The sequence below is a fragment of the Synchiropus splendidus genome, chromosome 5, assembly GCF_027744825.2.
Source record: "Synchiropus splendidus isolate RoL2022-P1 chromosome 5, RoL_Sspl_1.0, whole genome shotgun sequence".
Taxonomy (NCBI): Eukaryota; Metazoa; Chordata; class Actinopteri; order Syngnathiformes; family Callionymidae; genus Synchiropus; species Synchiropus splendidus.
The window spans coordinates 9,973,830-9,992,191 of NC_071338.1; the positions used below are offsets into that span (position 1 = coordinate 9,973,830).

Sequence of the window (18,362 nt, forward strand, 5' to 3'; positions counted from 1 at the left end):
GATCATCTTACACTTAAGTACAGAATGTGAAGTTCTCATATGTGGAAACTAGGGATTTTGTTGTGAGGTGCTGTGTGCTGTACCAGTGCTGAACTGCCAGCACCAGAGCAGTCACAGAGGCAAACGTTACTGAGTAGATGGCTGACTGTCTGATGTCCATAATGTAATGTCATGCGGATAAGGTGTCCAGATACCCTGAAAATACTGGACAGTCGAGAAAAGTAGGCATCAACCCTTAATCCAGCCCTGCAGCCCTGGTTATATTAGAGCAGACACAAAGGATACAGCAGCTGAAGGCTTCTTACTCATAGCTGAAACAATCTCAGACTTAAGATAAAGAGTGTCCAACACTTCGCCCTGTTTTCGTTGGTTGAATATTTATCTCACCCTTCAGAACCAAAGGTCACCTTCTCTCCGCTCAGTATTTTCACAGCCACAGCAGGTGGAGCTGATTACACCCTTTATGCATGTTTAATGATTTGGGGAAGTGATGAGGTGAAGGGTCATTTAACAAATAAAACCAATAACACCACCATCTATTTTGGCTTCCGCCAAGGCATCTTACAATTTGGCCACCTACGGTTCATTAGGCCCCGGCAAACATGGACTTCAATAAGATGAACAGCCATTTTCAGATCAAATCTCGCACTGACACAGACGGCGCTCGCAGCAGATGCAACAGAAGGAACTTGTTTTTGCATGTCATGATCTTGAAGTATTCCTCACCATGCTTCCTCCATCTAAGAGCAGCAAAAGTGCACGACAACAACAGAGGCTCAGCTCTATCATCTGTCAATTTGACCACACATTCACACGTACACACACCGTCCCCAGCGTTTCATCATAAAGCCATTACTTGTCTGGCACTGAACTACTACTCAGGTAGTTCAGTGGCTGTCTTTCTTCTCACACAGTGTACATGTTCATTTTTTTAGAGCTGAGAGCAAGAATGTGTCTTCAGAGATAAGTAGAAGTTGGTTTCATCTCAGACACTGTTGGACTGAAGTGGAGGTCCAACAACTGAGGAAACACTTTGTTGACTGAAATTTGATGACACATCTAAAAGGCAAGATTCAAGATGGAGCCTTGATGTTACCATATATTTATGGACTTGTGTTGCTTAATGCAGGTCTGAATGAATCTTTAGCATCCTATCTGCTGCTAACTCCTGGATGGAGATGCCCAACACTTGCCCCCAAACTCTCAGCGTGTTTTCAAAGTAGAGAGCCTCAAACTATTTTCACAGTGAAGAGCCACCACTTTGGAACTTCTTTTCTCAGTCCGAAATGATTAAAATTGTAAAACTGTTTCTGAACTTCACCACATATCACTGTCTCAGTGACGGTGCGCTCTGAAATGGTAATTTAACACAGAAGGCTTTGAGCATGTTACGGCCCTGAAGTGGGTCCCCTGGGTCAAGCAGTGGATTCGACACAGCATTTTCAACTCTTCCATGGCGAGGAGTGTGGGACTCTTAATTAGGGTTCACATGCAAAAAGTTTAGGGTGCGCAAAGTACACTATGTGGTAGAGATGGCTTCAAAATTTTAATTTAAAGATAAAAACATATCCACATTAGACACTGCTATGGTCACACAAACTGGTGACCAGCATTAGGAATCAGTCATGCAGTGTGACGGACAGATATTACAAGAGGCGAAGAGAAGAGTGCAGGCATGGTGGAGGGAGTGGAAATGACTGTCAGGAGTGATATTTTCTGGAGGATTAGCCGCTAGGGTTAAAGGCAAGCTCCATAGGACAGTAGTGAGACCTGTCATGACAGTAGCTCTGTCTGTTATGGTTAACCCTGATGGTAAGAGACAAAGACGACTGGAAACCTGCAGCACCCATTTTGTACTGGGAAGTATGAAACACATCTGCTTTATTGTGTACACTCTATGTTTCAACTGGCAGCCAACTTGAAATGCGTGTGAGAAAAACAGCTCCCCCCCGCCCGTGTTGCGTTCAGCTCCAGAGCGGAGTTCAACATCACCTTCTCACCTACCATTTGGATGCAACTGTCGCTGAACAGGAACGCAGCAGGTTATCCAGACAGCGAGGACTAGAGTGAACCCTCCTCAGCATGAGCACATGGAGAGGACCATGATTTCTAGCTTCAGAAAAAAACATTTTTTCCTTCGCTGTCCACCCCATGATACTTCCCAACACACACTGGCAATGACCACCATAGAATTTAGCATCTGTTTTTGGTTCTCTTCAAGAATAACATTAGGACGTTTATTTTAATCCCACTTGACAGCATTCATGCAACCGACAATTTATATCTCATTTATCTCCAACGCCAAGACAAATACCAAGTGAGCAGTACATAGTATTTAATAATTTTCTGAGTTCAAAGAGAAAACAGCCCTCAGGTGCCTTGCAATAGTATTTTGGAATACTACAGTGAGCATTCCAAAGCTCAATACCGTAAATGAATCACGGATATAAGGCATATGAATGGAACCTACTGATGTACCACTTCATTTCTGCTTAAATTGGTAAAATAAATCTAAACATAATCTAAGAGCAAAAACGGCATCTAACTGTGTCATGGAGGAATTCAGCACATCAATTTCCAGAATAACTCATTCCTGCAAAAGTTCAAAGACGAGTCTCTCCGCTGACACCATGTTAAAATCAATTTAAGATAACACACTTTACATGGAAGACTCAAGATGTTTGTGTGTATAGTCGACTATGGTTGCTATTTGTAAAATCTCCAGCACCTTTTGACTCCAGATGCTGCAATATTGCACGGTTATTACCCTTGCGGACCCAGGGATGACAGCACTTACCGGCTCAGTCAGCTCCAGCACACTGGCTTTGTAGGTGATTGGACTACAGTCACGAGTGTTTCCCACAAGTGTGCAGGGCAGGAACATTGGACCCAAATCGTCACCATCCAGTACATCAACAGTCAGAGTGGTCGTTGCTGTTCGACGTTCGTGAGGGTACGGGGCCCGATCCTAGAGAAGATGGAGTATCAACAAATTCATATTTGAAGCGAAAACAACAATTCTTTGTCAACGTATGTGGTGCAAATAAAGGTTGTGGATCGAAGAAACTCAGCACCAGCAGAACTTGAAATTTGTCACTGCAGCAGAATCCCAGCAGCTCTTCTGCATAACCGCCAGACACGGAGGAGATTCACATGCGTGAGTCAAGAGTGACAAGGTCTCTCAGTACAATAACTCCACTGATGCAATAAAAAGTGCAATCAGTTGCGGGAAGCCGAATAAGTGAGCTTTCCAGTGACAGCATGTGCATGCATGATGAGGAGGAAAACATTGCGACACGCACACCGCTGTAGCAATGTTTTCACTGAGAGGGAGTGAGATAAGGAGAAAGCGGTGTTGGAGTATGAATTGGAGTGCAATTTGGTGCATGTTTATCAATTTTTAAACATTAGTTAGACAACAATTGTATGTATTAGAAGGGCAGTTGGTCGCATTGCTTTATGCTTTTCAATGTGAGTCTTATTCCAAACCATGGTGCGATGGTCAGTTACCAGGAGAAGACCACCCAGGCTGCTTTGTCCTACCACACCAGGTAAATAAACGCCAGGTCACAACACTCGTAGAAAAATGAAAAATACAAGTAGTTGTTGTAAAAAGGTTTCATAGCTCACAGTATCAGAGATTACTTTTTCGATGAGTGTCTTGTTCACACTCACACACGACACATGCAAATTAGGATCATAATAATCGGAAAAGCTGAAATAGCTACCATGAACCACACGCTACAGCTCCGATCTGATGCAAAGCAGACATGTGTCTGGTATGACTGGATCGAATGAGGAGGGGGGCGGGGTCAGAACGCCAAGCTCACTGTGACGTTACAGAGGGCTTAGCTCTTGTAACCTCGCGTTCGACGTGGGAGACCTTTATAATGCAATAACTTCAAAAACAATGCATCATTGTGATGACGCCCTCACTGCGTCGTGGAGAGCAGGACTTCAACATTTGAGACGTAGATGAGTCAGGAAAGTTGGATTTGGATATTAGCTCCTCTTTAAGCTTTCATTTTATCTGTGATTGCTCATGTGAAACCAATGTGAATGTCATGTCATATTTAGACATTCATGGAAAATGAAAAGTTCTGGAGTACAGTAAACTGAAATGTGAGCAGTTTTGCAGCTGCTGGATCGGGGTCATTCATCTCTTTGAGGTCATTTTATTTAACCAGATGGGAAAATGTAGTCAATTGTGGCAAATAGCTTGGGTAAATGAGTTTCTCTTTAAATCAACTGGGAAGTAGAACTACTCCCCAAACTGCTATTTCCACCCAAGTGTGAATTCACAATATTAAATTACCTCTGACTCGTGGATGTGCATCAATTGAAAAGCCATCATTCAAAGGATTTTCCCGGTGTGCCAGTAATCTTCGCCACTGTTTTATTTCTGAGTGAAAAATCTTTTTGGGAAACTCATTCTAGAATTACTGACTAAACATTTCTTGAATGTGTTCATATTTGCAGGTGGCTGTTGCAATTCTGCTCCCTTTACCACTGAAGTCATGTGACCATGTTGTGGAAGCTTTCAAAAACATGCTCCTTTCTTGTCAAAGATGGGATGGCACAACTGGTACATGTTCGGCTGTGAAAGCCCATGATGGTGTTCAATTGATTTTGTTTCCTTGACCTGACTTTAGACTGTACATTGTCAATACTGGTATTGATCACATGGAAGATGTCTTCAGTGTAGCGCCGCACCGATTGATCGGCTGGCCGATATATCGATGCTGATACGGGCATTTGTGACGTTGCCGATCAAATGACAAATATAAGTCAATTTTATTTCATTGTTTTTAATAAGAAGTAATTTATATTCATTATATCAATACATGATATACTTGTTGTGATCCTGCAGACATTTTTGGCGGAAATTCTCCGTCCTCCACTCACGATATACTTAATGGCCTCACCAACCACAGCCTCCGACAGTCTTCCCTTCTTTGTGCAAAAGGTTAATGTACCTTTTGCACAAAGAAGTACCTTTTTCAATACTTCTTCCACAGCCGCCATGTTGCTTTTGAAGTTTGTTGTTGTCATAAACTCTTTACTGTGAGCTATGCTACATACATACATACATCGGCGGGTACATTTTTGTACATAAGGGGAGCATACATGAGCCTGAATGCGTAAGCATGCGGTGCTGAAAGCAGACTTCTGCAGAAGTCAAGTCAGAGTCAAGCCACAATAATCCACCAAGTTTTGCGTATAAGCAAGATAGTGTTCTACAATGTTTTAACTTCATCAGTTATGTTCTGAGCAGAATTATTTATAGTCTTTCCAACATTAATATTCCATCTTGACCGCACATACTTTTCATAGTATACATGTAATGTTAAAAAATGTAGTTCAAGCAGACTGGTAAATGCCACATGCAGCTTTTGCCAGTCACTTCATTTGAGTGAAAAGTAGTCTTGTTGTGAAAAGGGAACTCTTCCGCTGTATGAGTTTGAAGTATATTTGCTGTTCACCAGTTCGGGAGCTTTACTGTGTAGACCGTTGGCATATTCTAGCATTTCAAACTTTTTAGAACACTTCAGTTTCCCTGCCCACAAACCACTCCATCCCATGAGTCCTATTCTAATTGATGACATTGGTGGTTTATAAGTGCATTGAAGAAAGGAGAGGACACACAAGTAACGCTCAAGTAACAAAGCAGAGACATTGTTGAACCTTTCACCACTCGTGATTGTTGGAATCGAGATAAACAAGATCGGACGCTGCAGCAGCCGCAGACTTACATTTGCTTGGATGATGACCAGGTATCGCGTTATTTCCTCGTAGTTGAGTCTTTCTCTGAGAACAACAGCTCCAAATAGCGTGAGAGGGATGTCGAAGGTTCGGTTTGCTGTCTGTAAAGCACGAGCACACACGTTTAACGCTCTGCAACACAAGGAGAAAAATATATCTCCACATTTTTAATTAAAATGACCCTGTTAGTGCCCCCTCACTAGCAATCAATCAAAATGCACCATCTGAGACGATGAAGGTTCCGGCAACACACTCCCTTCTCTGTTCTCTCAATTGGATATATTGTTAGTGTTTTCTTCAGAATGACTTGATCAGTATGAACCTGTCAGCTTCAATTGGTCAAAAAACGGAACACTTTTAAAGCACAAATAACCTTCAAAACATAACATCTAACTGGCATAAAAAATATTTGAGACAATTCATTGCAACTCTACTGTCTTTTTAGTTTTGTCTTTTCAGCGATTCAGTTTGGCTACATATTTGAAGACAGTTCTGCATTTGTAAAAATCTCACCAACACTTCATCAAAAGGTGTTTTTTCAAGTTGACTGACATGTTAAGTCAAAAACAGAGGTTGCCAGTAGAAAGCATCACGCAGGATTCATTAAATGTATAAACTTGATTCCACTGAGTTGAAACCAAAACGGGGTTTAACCTACTGGGTCTTTTGGATTGAACTGGATGGTGTATTCAATTTGTCCATTTGGACCATCGTCAATGTCAGTGGCACCATTGTTTCCCCAGAATCCAGAGAAGATGGTGGTTCCCACTGGTGTCAGCTGGAAAAAATAAAAAAAACCAACATATTAGTGTCTTAGGATTTCACTGAAATTCAATCTCACCATTTGAAAACACGCCGAGGCTGAGAAGAACAGCGTAACCTCAAGAAAACAAAGTTACCGTTGAGGATGGGCTTAAATTTAGCAGCAGCGATGTGTTGCGTCAACTGTCTGCAGGGTTATCTCTTCAACAATGGTCCTCGCTGTGCCTCATGTTTTCGTCGCCACATTTGGATGCGACACGAGTGAAATGCTTCCAGACTGAAACACCGCTGCCAAGTCATGGAATCAGCCACAGGGATCACCTTGTACTCCAAGTCTTTCACGGTGAACTCGTAAATTCTGTATCTAAATGTTGTTGTAAATTTCTACGCCATCTCAGTGCGTCTTAATCCATCAGCTTTAGTTGCTTGCACTTCATAACGGTTCATAATTTCAAACTGCAAGCATGTTTTATGTCTGGATATTAGATTTATTACGCTCTGAGTTCAGAGTTCTTGGGGCAATCAGGAGAGTATTACATAATAGCTATCCTCCCAAAGTGTGGAGTCAAAGCTAAATGAGTCAGCCATTGCTTCAGATTTATTGCCTGTTGGGGCACTGACTTATTTCTCTTTAAAATGGTCACCAAGAAACAAATGACTGTATCTAACACCAGCACGGGGATAATATTTTACTGTTTTTTGGGTTTTTTTTTTGTTTGTTTTTTGATGATGCATGCGAAAGGAATATACGGGAAATGGGAGGAGAGGTTGAGTAAGCAGTGTCATAATGAAGAGCTGAGGGCCATGAGGAAAGTGTGGGCGTTTGGGTTTGGAGAGCTGCTGCAAAAGCAGAGGCAAAGGAAGGAGAGGGGAAAGGGGAGAGAAAAAGGACAGATTGAATTGGACAGGCTCTGGACCACGGCATAATGAGATATTCTACTGGGTTTGCCTCAGTCCGTGTTAGCAGTAGCATAGATATCCTTGACCTGCTATATTTCCAATGTCCTCTAGTCAACTTGAGCTTCCCCAGAATTCAGGAAGTAACTTCAGCCTTTTCAAAAAATATGAAATGATACTAGGACTGTCTCACACTGTCTGGCTTAACGCACATATTTTAGTGTAACAACTGTATGTTTAGTGTTTAATTAAGGTTTTAAAAAAGCAGTAGTATTTTGGTTAGAGAACATAAAATCTGATTCATTTTTTTATCAATACATGACATGTGTTCATATTATAGTACTGAGTTACTACTCAAATTGAAATCTAATACATTATTAGATATGATATGATGGAATTGCTTTTCGTTGCGCCGGTCAGTGTTGTTGCTGGCTTTCTTTCCTATATTCCAAATTTTGCACTGAGGGCAACTCTACTTGTTCATCCAGATACAGCATCCATTTCACACTTTGAATGAAGTGTGACTCATGCCTTAGCTCACAAGTAACCCACCTCTCTCTGGCATGTTGTGGAATATTCTGTCATGATACACCGTTTTCTTCAGTGTATTGACACAGCGGTTGGTACAGTATCTTAAGCCCATTTTATTCTACGACATTGTTAAGGTCATTGAAAGTATTTATCGGTTAGTTCCACTTCCTCTTGGTTGGCCTCTGTCCTCGGGACACAGGGCTGGAGGTGATCGGACTAATCACCGGCTGAAAGAAGCTTGGCATAAGGAGCGGCGTGGCCCTGAATGCCTCACCGTATAGTGTCTACTGACACGGTATCGCTCTGTTCTGTCTGCTCCATTCATGAGCTGGTTTTGTTTTTTGCGATTCTAGTTTGCACCGTTTGAGTTTGTCTCCAGCCCTCCAGTCTTGAAGGACTCAATGTATTTTGGTTATTGTGCTGTACAAGGAAAAGAAATTTAAACGTCACCATACATACGGTGCATCATCTGCTGATCATGTCAAAATATGTGTGACATTTTTAAAAACTAACCGCTCACAACAATAACAACAGTCAGGCACCTTCGATGCCCATCCTTAGTGCCGACAAATATATCAACAATCTTCAGTGCAAGTCTTGTTCTTCAGTCTGCTACATGTCTGGTGTCGACTGCAACTTCAAACCACAGAGCCATTCTTTGTGAATTACTATGTGGCAGGAAGTTGATGGTAAAATGGCAAAATAAGGTGAACTGACTGGTGTTTGGGATGATATTTTGGGGTCCTTGGTGCCTCTGTGTATGCTTAAAACATCATGGCATAATTTAGATTTTGGTCATTTGAATAGCCCACTACAGATTATCCCCATTACAGTATTTTTTCTTTTAGTAAAATCATCCTACTGATGACTAACCATGGCAATGGTTATGTTACTGGCTTTATTTCTTTGGTGCTGTGAATGTGTGTGTGAGTGAAAAGAAGTGCAAAGAAATGATCACCTTAAAAATGAACATGAAGGAACACGAGTGAAAGAATATCTGTTCCATTAAGAGACTCATTTTCTTATTGTTCACAGCGTCACATGTTTCCTTGACTTAAGCAAGACTCTTTCTTTGACCAATAACAACACAGGGGCGTGGTCAGAACGTGAGCATGCTTCAAACTAAAGACAGAGGAAAACAGTATTTTATTCGATGGCTCGGGCATCTGATCCGGATGCCCCCTGGACGCCTCCCTGGGGAGGTGTTCCGGGCATGTCCTACCGGGAGGAGACCCCGGGGAAGACCCAGGACTCGCTGGAGAGATTATGTCTCCGGTCTGGCCTGGGAACGCCTCGGGATCCCCCGGGAGGAGCTGGAGGAGGTTTGTGCGGACCGGGAAGTTTGGGCTTCCTTGCTCCGAATGCTGCCTCCGCGACCCGACCCCGGATAAGCGGCAGAAGAAGGTGAAGGTGAAGGTGAAGGAAATTACTTTTGTGATCTATGTGGATTGAAATTCAGTTTAAAAGCTCACAGAATGTTCATTACTTAACCCTTCATTTTCATTATATGGAGTAAAATAAGTGAATAATTGAACAAACTCACAAAAAATAATGATATACCACGTAAAACTGGGTTATCATTACACGGAATACATCAAATCATGTCACAGTGAAGTAAGTAACAGCTGAGCGAGAAGGAATAAAAATAAGAAAGTGAGCATTTTGTATTTTCCTTCCACATTGCAAGGAACAACCAATGCACCAAATGCAGGTCTCACACAGCTCCGCAGCTGATCCTTCATCTTCCAAGCGTACAAGAGATCAGCTGTACTTTCCGTCTCCAGAAAACCTGCCGTCTTCTGGGTGTCATTGTGAGTGACAGACGCGCAGCAAGACGAGAGAGCACGTATTTATTTGTGTGCAGCTGAAACTTCTCAGTCGCTCGCTGTTTCTGACATGATCACAGCTCATGAAGTGTCAACGTTTAAGGAGCTTACCTCACTGACTGCCACATAGTATCTCGGCTGCTGGAAACGAGGTGCATTGTCGTTGCGATCGCGAACGACAATGCGAACCTCATGAAGTATCACGGTTCCGATCAACTCGTTGGTGCACTGAACCTGAACCACGATGGACTGTATATAGGACGGTGGCTGGGAAATAAAAACATATAGTAAATACATGAGTGAAATAGTGACAGATACACTTAGACACAACAAGTGGCAGTAGCATTACAGCGCTCACACTCAGTATTTTTTTCTGACACAAATTGTTGTAGTGGTTTTATTTCAGACTCATCCAATGACACAATTTTCCATTGACATATACATTACATCGACCACAGGCAACGTTAACGGTTCATCCTACATACGAAAAGTTCTTTATTCTCTATAGGCCCTTTCAGTTATTTTGTTTTCCCAGACAGATTGTCCATTTTGCAACATTCACTTATTTCCAGCAATTAGTTGATTCCCAGAACGCTCGCATTGCTTCTTCAGAAGCTACCCTGAAGGAGCGCTGAGTCTTTTTCTAAGCTCGTGTCGGCTGTTTCCTCCTCTCTACAGGATGGTGAATCCGCCTCCTCCGTCGACCAGGTCATAATTCGGGAGCCTTCTATCCCTACTCCCCCTCAGCCGGCAAAGTGGGACATTGCTCTCGGTTTCAGCTTCAGTGCAATCTGGTTTTTGAAGTGCAGCCGTTCTTGTTGTTCTCTGACCGCGTCAAAGTAGCCTACATTATAAATCTGCTTTGTGGAAAGGCTACTACCTAGGTCACCTCACTTTGGAAGTCGGACTCAGTGATCCTTGATACCTTTAAGACTTTTTCTGTCAAGATGACCATTTGATATTTGATATGCCTTTTCAGGACACCGCCTCTGCCTCATCCAGTCTGTTGGCCCTTCGCCAGGGTGAGCTCTCTGTTTCCCAGTTTAGCGTCCGTTTTCGGGTACTTGCTTCAGAGTTGGGCTGGAATGAGCCCGCCCTGAGAGCTGCTTTCTGTTCCTCCCTCAATAATGTTGTCCGCGACCAGCTCTCCATCAGAGACGAACCTGAGAGCTTAGAAGAGCTAATACAACTCGCTATTCGTATTGACAACAGGCTTCGTGAGCGTCAACGTCAAGTCCCAGTCTGAACGAGGTTTTATCTCGAAGACATCGCTCCACCTCCCTGACCCCAAACCTCCAGCGGTTCTTCTGGAAGAGCCGGAGGAACCCATGCTGGTGGGAAGACCTCGTCTCCCAGCTGTGGAGTTTGCGTTTCTCCCTTTTCTGGTCAATGGCACACGGCTGGAGTTAATCCTCCAATCATCGTCAAGATCTCTTCAGCACCTGGACTCTAGCGACGTTGGCGAGATCGACTCCTCTCGTTCTTTGGTATACTGGCTCTCCTTGCTCGATTGTTTCATTCTTTCATTACTTCTTGATTTTCCCTGGTGCCTCAGTGTTTTGTTCCTTCCTCTCTTTCCTAGTTTCTTCTTATCTTGTATTTCCTCTCCATCGTGAGTTCGTTTTGACTGTTGCTGTTCATTGTGTTTTGTCTCTGTTTACAGATTTCGACATTCGTTTAATTCTCCCAGTTCGGTGACGATTTTGGTTTTGGGTTTTTTGTATGGTGAAATATTAAATATTGCACTTTCTACGCATCTTGCCTCCTGTGAGCTCATCACGGCAGTTGGGTCCCGCTCCGCTCGTCGATCACAACAGTTTCCTAATATGATGTTGCGTTTACTTAGTGGTTACCAACCTACTGCCACTGCTGATCAACCAGACCCACAAAAATGGCTGAATGACTGAAGCTGTACGGCGTCCACTGTGATCATCTGTGCATCGGCAGAAAACTTACTCGACAGTCATGTAGACAGTTTGACCCCCATCCAGTGTGTCCCCAACATAAAAAGGCAACAAAATACTGATAGCTCTGCTTACGTCTCTATCCAGAAGTCTCCCAGTGCTGTTAAGGTAAAGCGCCTGTTTGGAAGGGTCCAAAATCACCCAGTAGTCGTGGTTATCCCTCAGAGACAAAGAGATAGTTCGGCCAGGACCCTCTGCCACACCATTGATCTGCATGTTCTCCACCAACAACGTTCCTGTTCATGAACACACACAGAGGACACAACAGTTTTAAGGAGTGGAAAAAAAACACACACACACAAAAACATGTCCATTCCATCGGCAATAAGGTTTTTGCAGAAGGAAAACTTCAATCAAACGCACTCACCTTTGTCTGTCACTATATCTTTCATTCACATGTTACCACTCATGGCTGAATGTTGTTAGAGTGCTTGATATGTCCTTGGTGTCAGTAGGGGGATTTTGTTATATATAAGATGATGCTCTGGCTGGTTATATAACAGTTATTCCTCTGCACATGTCACTGATACATCACTCTGAAAATTCAACGCAAAAGTATAAGAGTGTGACAGGCATCTACAGCTACATTTATCTCACAGCCTCTCATGACAGGCAACATTTTTCTGCCACATGTTCAGACGTCAAGAGCGCCTGCTTTGCCAAATTGCAACATATGCTTTAATCACTTCATTTAATTCGAAGAACTCTCCCTCATAGCAGGAACTATAGGATAGTATTTTAACACAACAGGTGGCGCAGCTGGATGTGGGCAGCAGAGCGTTTTCAGAGCAAGCCGTGAGACTGAAGTTGAGGAATGGAGATAGTTTGCTAAAACTGCAGAAACAGTCGTCTGCACCTTCTAATACAAGGCGTCCACTGGTGAGAAAACAAATCAGTTATCATGCAGTTGCTCAGTCTTTTTTTTCTTAGGGTGCTGTATGTTAACTGGAAAATAAACTGGCTTGGAGCTTGAGAACACAATTAGAGGGGGCAAAGCCCAGCCCACCTTAAATTGGCTGAACGATTTGATTAACCGCATCTGTGAGCAAGGAAAAGTGTCTTCTTACCTACATTTAAATGCAAATGCAGAGCTTGAACAAATTGCAATTGCCAATTCTGCTCCCCACAGTAACCATCAAATATGTTAAAAACAAATAAATAGAATAAAAAAATCAGGTGTACATTTCATGCAGTGCAGCAAAGAAGAAGTTGCTTTCACTTGTAGGGTTGGAAGAAGTAGCATCTATGATGGTGTCAACAAAAGATCTAGGTTGAAGGTCAACACATTCTCTCTTCCTGACTGTTGTCCAGTGAACTCATGTGTGCATCGTTGATGCCAAGATCGGTCTTCTGTGTTGCATATGGACTCGTGTTTTAATAGAGTGAAATGCCCCCTTCAAAAGGGGGACTGGATTCAGCACGCACTCTCATCACCACTACAGCACAGTCAGTCATTTGAGATGCTATTGACACCATGGCACTGATTTATGAAGGGCAATGGGCCTAACCCTAACTGAAACCTTTCACTTGACCTGCTGTACACGTCATCAGGTTATGCCTTTGCATGAATGGAAAGTCTAATGTGTCAACATTCAACGTGGAGGACTGACTTCTGTGCACATGTAAGCAGTCACTATTTGATGCCTTGGGAGAATGTGTCAATGAGGTTGGCATATAAAAGTACAAATAGATGGTCCGTCAGTATGATCCAGACAGTAAAAATATTTGCAATGAACCCTATGCTAAAATAATTTGAAAAAATGTCAACAACTCAAGTTAACAAACAATAGTGTCTGGCTTCAGGAAAGGGATGTTCATCAATCCAGCGTCTGCTGAACTCTCCTTTATTGGAATAAAATGTCTTGGCTCGCCTATGATCCCATGGACTGCTCATTCCTAGGCTCATTTTGAATTCTCATTATTATGGCAGCTACGTGTGTAAAAGTGTAAACAGAGCACACCTGTGGCATCATGCTCTTGTATTTTGGGTGACTGAAGGACATGCTTCACTTCGTATGTAAGAGTTCTCAAACTGGGTCAGGACCTGCTACCATAGAATCTTAAGTACATTTGCAGTGCAGGGAATTTGGTCGAAGAGATTTCATTGGCATTGCATTACTCAAGTTTGAGGTTGAACACAAAAGGATGTGTGAACCTGTTATTTTGAGCCCTGGGACCACCAGCCTAACACACATCTACACATAGACTGTTTAAAATATCTCAATATCTGTTTTGACAAGTCAGTGTACATGTATATTCACAAAATAAATACATTAGCATTATCTCCTCTCAGAACGTGACACCAAACGCCCTTAAATCTTAAAGATCATTCAAATAAAAAAGCAAATGGAAACAACATAAAGACGCAGCTCAACTAAATGTGACTACACTGCAAGGTCATCAGTTAGAAAAGTACTCTTGCTTCTACCTTTGCTTGGTAGATTTTGACAAAGGAGTGAAAAGGTAAAAGTATACAAATTATCATGAACAGTTGGAAAGCACTTCTGCTCTATTCAACAAAACACCTTCCTCGTTTTCATCCTGGATCCTCTTCACACTTTTTGCTTTTGTCAGACCAGTGATCCTTCCCCATTAAATCCATAACTCAATTTCATAGCTACGGCGCACTGTTCAGCTTGGTGACTTTAAACTGTCACAGGCTCAGTTAAACTGCATCAAACATGTTTGCTGAAAGCGCTGCTCCGATTTCCATCAATCTACAGTCCACTGAAGTCATAGAGTTTATGACATGAACTCTTTAGAGTGCATGAGTGAAAGTCCTATAAGCGTGTGCAGTTCCGATACTGCACTAACAACTAGAATACTTGAAGCCAGGGTGAGTCTTGTGCTACGAGTTGGTCATCAGAGACGCTTTACACTGGATGACTATCCCTTGATATCTCAGATTTTCTCAGTTGGTACGCTTCTCAAAACAGTTTTGACAGATCGCAAAAGCCCATGTATGAACCGCAAAAGCCAGTCTCTGGGTGAAATCCTACATCAACCTGTTAAATATCTGGGTATGTGAATGTGCCCTTGTGTACAAACATGCAAGTCAGTTTGGTTGGTCACGCCATATAATAAAGAACTGACATGTTCTGATCTAACCTAAGTTTAGAAAACAATCATCGAGGATCCCGGACTGAAAATGCTCTGTCACTTCTAGATTTATGCCGAGACCCACCTGAAGCTCTGGGGCTCCTGGCTGGTTTATAGGGGCTCAGCAGTTCTACAATGTAGTCGGGGGCCAGGTCAAAATGGGATTTAAACTGTCTGTCTGAGGTTGAATCAGTCAATGAAGCAGCCATGGTTTAGCTTGGGCAGCAGACGGTGAACACGGAAGTCACAGCGGATGAGGATTTTCCCCCAGTTTTTGGAGTGAGAAGAGAAAAGAGCTCAGAAAACTCCTCGATAAATTCAGAGCTGCGTTTTGGTGGGTTTGCAAATGGCTAAGACCAGGCTTGGCACTTTAAACTGAATAATAAAGCTGAAGCATTCAAAGGTCTTCAAGGACCGATGACACGTTTTGATCAACATGGAAAAAGCAATCGAGAATGTAGGAGGCGTTGATGTGTCCAAGCAACTGAGAAAAACTGTAAAAAGCTCACATCATGTTCTAGTTAGACGCTTGTTTCCTGATAAAGTAAGTTGTAGTCTGAAGAACAAAATACAATTTTGGGCCTGTGACCGGGTTTGACATTTTGGGTCCATGATTAACTGTGTTTGACACCTCAGCTTTAGAGGCTCCAAGTGATCTCAGCAAGAGCTGCTATACAGTGTGTATCTGTTGGTTGAAACTGCTCTGTCAACAATTTGGACTGCTAGATTCATTCATTGGTTTGGATCAGCAGGGAAGAAACTCCTTTCAGCTACACAGGCAATGAGACATGCAGTTTCAACACACGACTCCATTTCTCAACTCTGTATGTTTTTGGACTTTGGGAGGAAACTCAACAGACGTAAAGAAACCCAAGGGGAAAGCAGACAAACTGCAAAGAGTCCACACTAACCCAGGATTGTTTCAAGGTGGGTGACTGGGAGAGAATCACCCAACTACATGGGCAGGAAACACTAGACAGGCTGTGAAACCAACAAAGAATGGATCATGTCTGGGTCAGCAATCAGACTTTGCCTTTGACAAAAATTTCTCAAGTCTAAGTCTCATGAATAATGATGAGTGCAGCGTAGCTAGAAGCAGCGGAAAAAGGTCACGATCAAGTGTTCAAAGTTTGGCTCTCATTGAAACGATGAATACAAGAGGACACACTCAAAAACAAATGGAAGTGACAGAGATCAATACTGTACCATTGGGACTCTCCTCATCAATGGCAACAATCGTAGCTGGAGGACCGGCCCGAGATAGTTTACATTCTGTGGGCAAGAACACAATTCATGTCAGTATATGTTCTACAATGAAATGGAAGTGAAAATGAAGTGTGACTTTGGCTATCCATTGAGGGAAATTATTGGCATTCTGCATCTGCTTTACCAAGGTGTTTAACTATGCAGAAATACAAGGATGCATGGAGACAGTTTGCAGGTACTGAAACAAGCAATCTGTTTGCTCATGCCAAAAAATGTACAAGCAATGTATCCAGACAACATGCATCTTTCAAAGGGGCGAAACAGCAACTGTGCCCGAGGCTAGTGCTCTTGCTGCGATGAATACGCATATGTGGGAGTTTACATGTAAGTGAGCATCTTCCTGGGGAGGCGACTGGGCATTAATATAAAACATCTGCTTTCTGATTTATCCGTCCTTTTCCCATGGAAACTGTCATTATTTTTGCATGTTTCAAAGATACATGCAAACAGTTTATACCCAGTATGGCACACGCCAGGGTGTAGTCTTGAGGAAAAAAAGAAAACTTTATTCTTAGTAAGTAAGGACACAGAGATACACCATGACCTGAACCACTGGTACCGTCAGAGACACTGAGGATGGGTGACAGACTGAGCTGTTCCAAATGTGCCCAGTCAAAGCATAGAGCAAAACATTGCTGAGCTTTCTAAATCACTGTTGTTGTTTTTTCTAAAGCAGTAATAATTTTAGAATGTTAGCGCTGTTCTTGGTCCGAGTTGTACTGAGGAGGTCGGTCTGCTACTGTCACTCCGAAGTCACCCTCCTGTAAACTATGAAAGGGGGATTTTTTTTTTTATTTGAATAGCGGTGTGTCTGACACTTACACTGCACAAAACAATAACACAACACAAGCAGTGCAACTAAAATATTCAATGTTTGAGTGGGAGTTTTCATTAACTTTAATAATTTTGTGATTAGACTTAATGTTCAGAAAACACTATGTTAAGTTACCTGTAACACGACAAAAACAAATCAAGACGAAACATGTCACATCCAAAATGTCTATACAATTGTGGTAAATATTTATTCATGTAACCTGAACAGAAGCCGATGTACTGCATGTTCAAATCAATGTCAGAGTACTGCTTAACTTTAGATATTAATTTGGCTAATGAAATGTCTGTATCAAGCACAAACAATAAACATGACAGGAGCTGGTACCTTTATAAAAACAAGCACACCGGGCTGATACGACAGTTCATTGGTAACACTTGTGTGCAGTCAAGGCCACTGCTAATAAACTAGGTGTGTGCTTGAAAGCAGATAAGAGAAGAGGAGATAGAGCTTACCCTCATATTGCCAATCTGCAGCAAGAGAGCGTCCCACCAGGAAGAGAAAAAGGAGAAGGGAAGCAATAACAAAGAAAAGCAGAGGAAGGTGTATGAAGAATCCCAATACACTTTCAGTCAAAAGGATAAAAAAAAAACATTGAACAGAGTGAGATGTACAGAGTATTGAGTGAGTTTACAGTATTAAAAAGATGGATTAGCAACACGCCAGCGACAACCTGGGCTGAGTGCGTTTGTGTGTGTGTGTGATTTGTGCGACAGTCAGATCTTGCGCTTATCTCTCGAAGCAACCTCAGTTTACATCCAGTAAACACACTCACATCATTGCTCTAGGGAAAAATCATTTCACCCAAAGCTGGAGGCTCAAAATGGTCCCATTCAGTCGGGAGAAAAAAAACAGACAATGACATCCAACAATTTCCTCCTTCACAGTCCTTTCCAGCGAGCATATTCAGCATACAGGGCAGCATCATTCAACATCTTGTGGGGATGGATGTTGAAAATCCCAGTGGCACGTGAGAAGATGAATATCTGCTTACCCTGAAAATAGACTTACGGAACAGTCATTACACTCATTCACTCTTCCCAGTGGTCATTTGGAATTCTGTTTGTCATGTCTTGGTTCTAGCTCGAAGAAACTGAGTTTTTCGTCTGAAATGGTCTCGGGTCCAACAAGAGCTATTCTTGCATTAGCCAGTGAGTTTGTAAACATAGAATACATTGACTGCTATTCACTCATAAATGCACATACATAGCTTGACCGCCTGTGTTCTTGAGCGATGCCATAACATATGTAGCAGAATAGAATCATGATGCAAAGCATTGCAGCACTGATGCACTTGAGAGGAGTGGAGGTGAGCAGGTGCATATCTTGTGTAATAGCTAGTGGGACTGTGTCAGGGGCTACATTCCAAAAACATTTCCTCAATGAAAAAAGAAAAAAAAAAGATGAATAAAATATGGGCAT

At 42.4% G+C, this 18,362-nt stretch overlaps 1 protein-coding gene across 4 annotated transcripts in view; it reads right to left on the reverse strand.

Moving 5' to 3' along the window:
• Positions 1-18,362, reverse strand: part of LOC128758639 (protocadherin-15-like) — a 175,399-nt gene that overhangs the window by 115,719 nt on the left and 41,318 nt on the right. For all 4 annotated transcript variants that reach the window (XM_053864808.1, XM_053864806.1, XM_053864805.1 and 1 more), the window contains exons 3-9: positions 17,396-17,410; positions 16,049-16,114; positions 11,819-11,979; positions 9,891-10,046; positions 6,422-6,541; positions 5,754-5,864; positions 2,798-2,968 (exon numbers count right to left, since the gene is read on the reverse strand). In XM_053864808.1, coding sequence (XP_053720783.1) covers positions 2,798-2,968; positions 5,754-5,864; positions 6,422-6,541; positions 9,891-10,046; positions 11,819-11,979; positions 16,049-16,114; positions 17,396-17,410 — 800 coding nt within the window. The remainder of the gene's footprint in view (positions 1-2,797; positions 2,969-5,753; positions 5,865-6,421; positions 6,542-9,890; positions 10,047-11,818; positions 11,980-16,048; positions 16,115-17,395; positions 17,411-18,362) is intronic.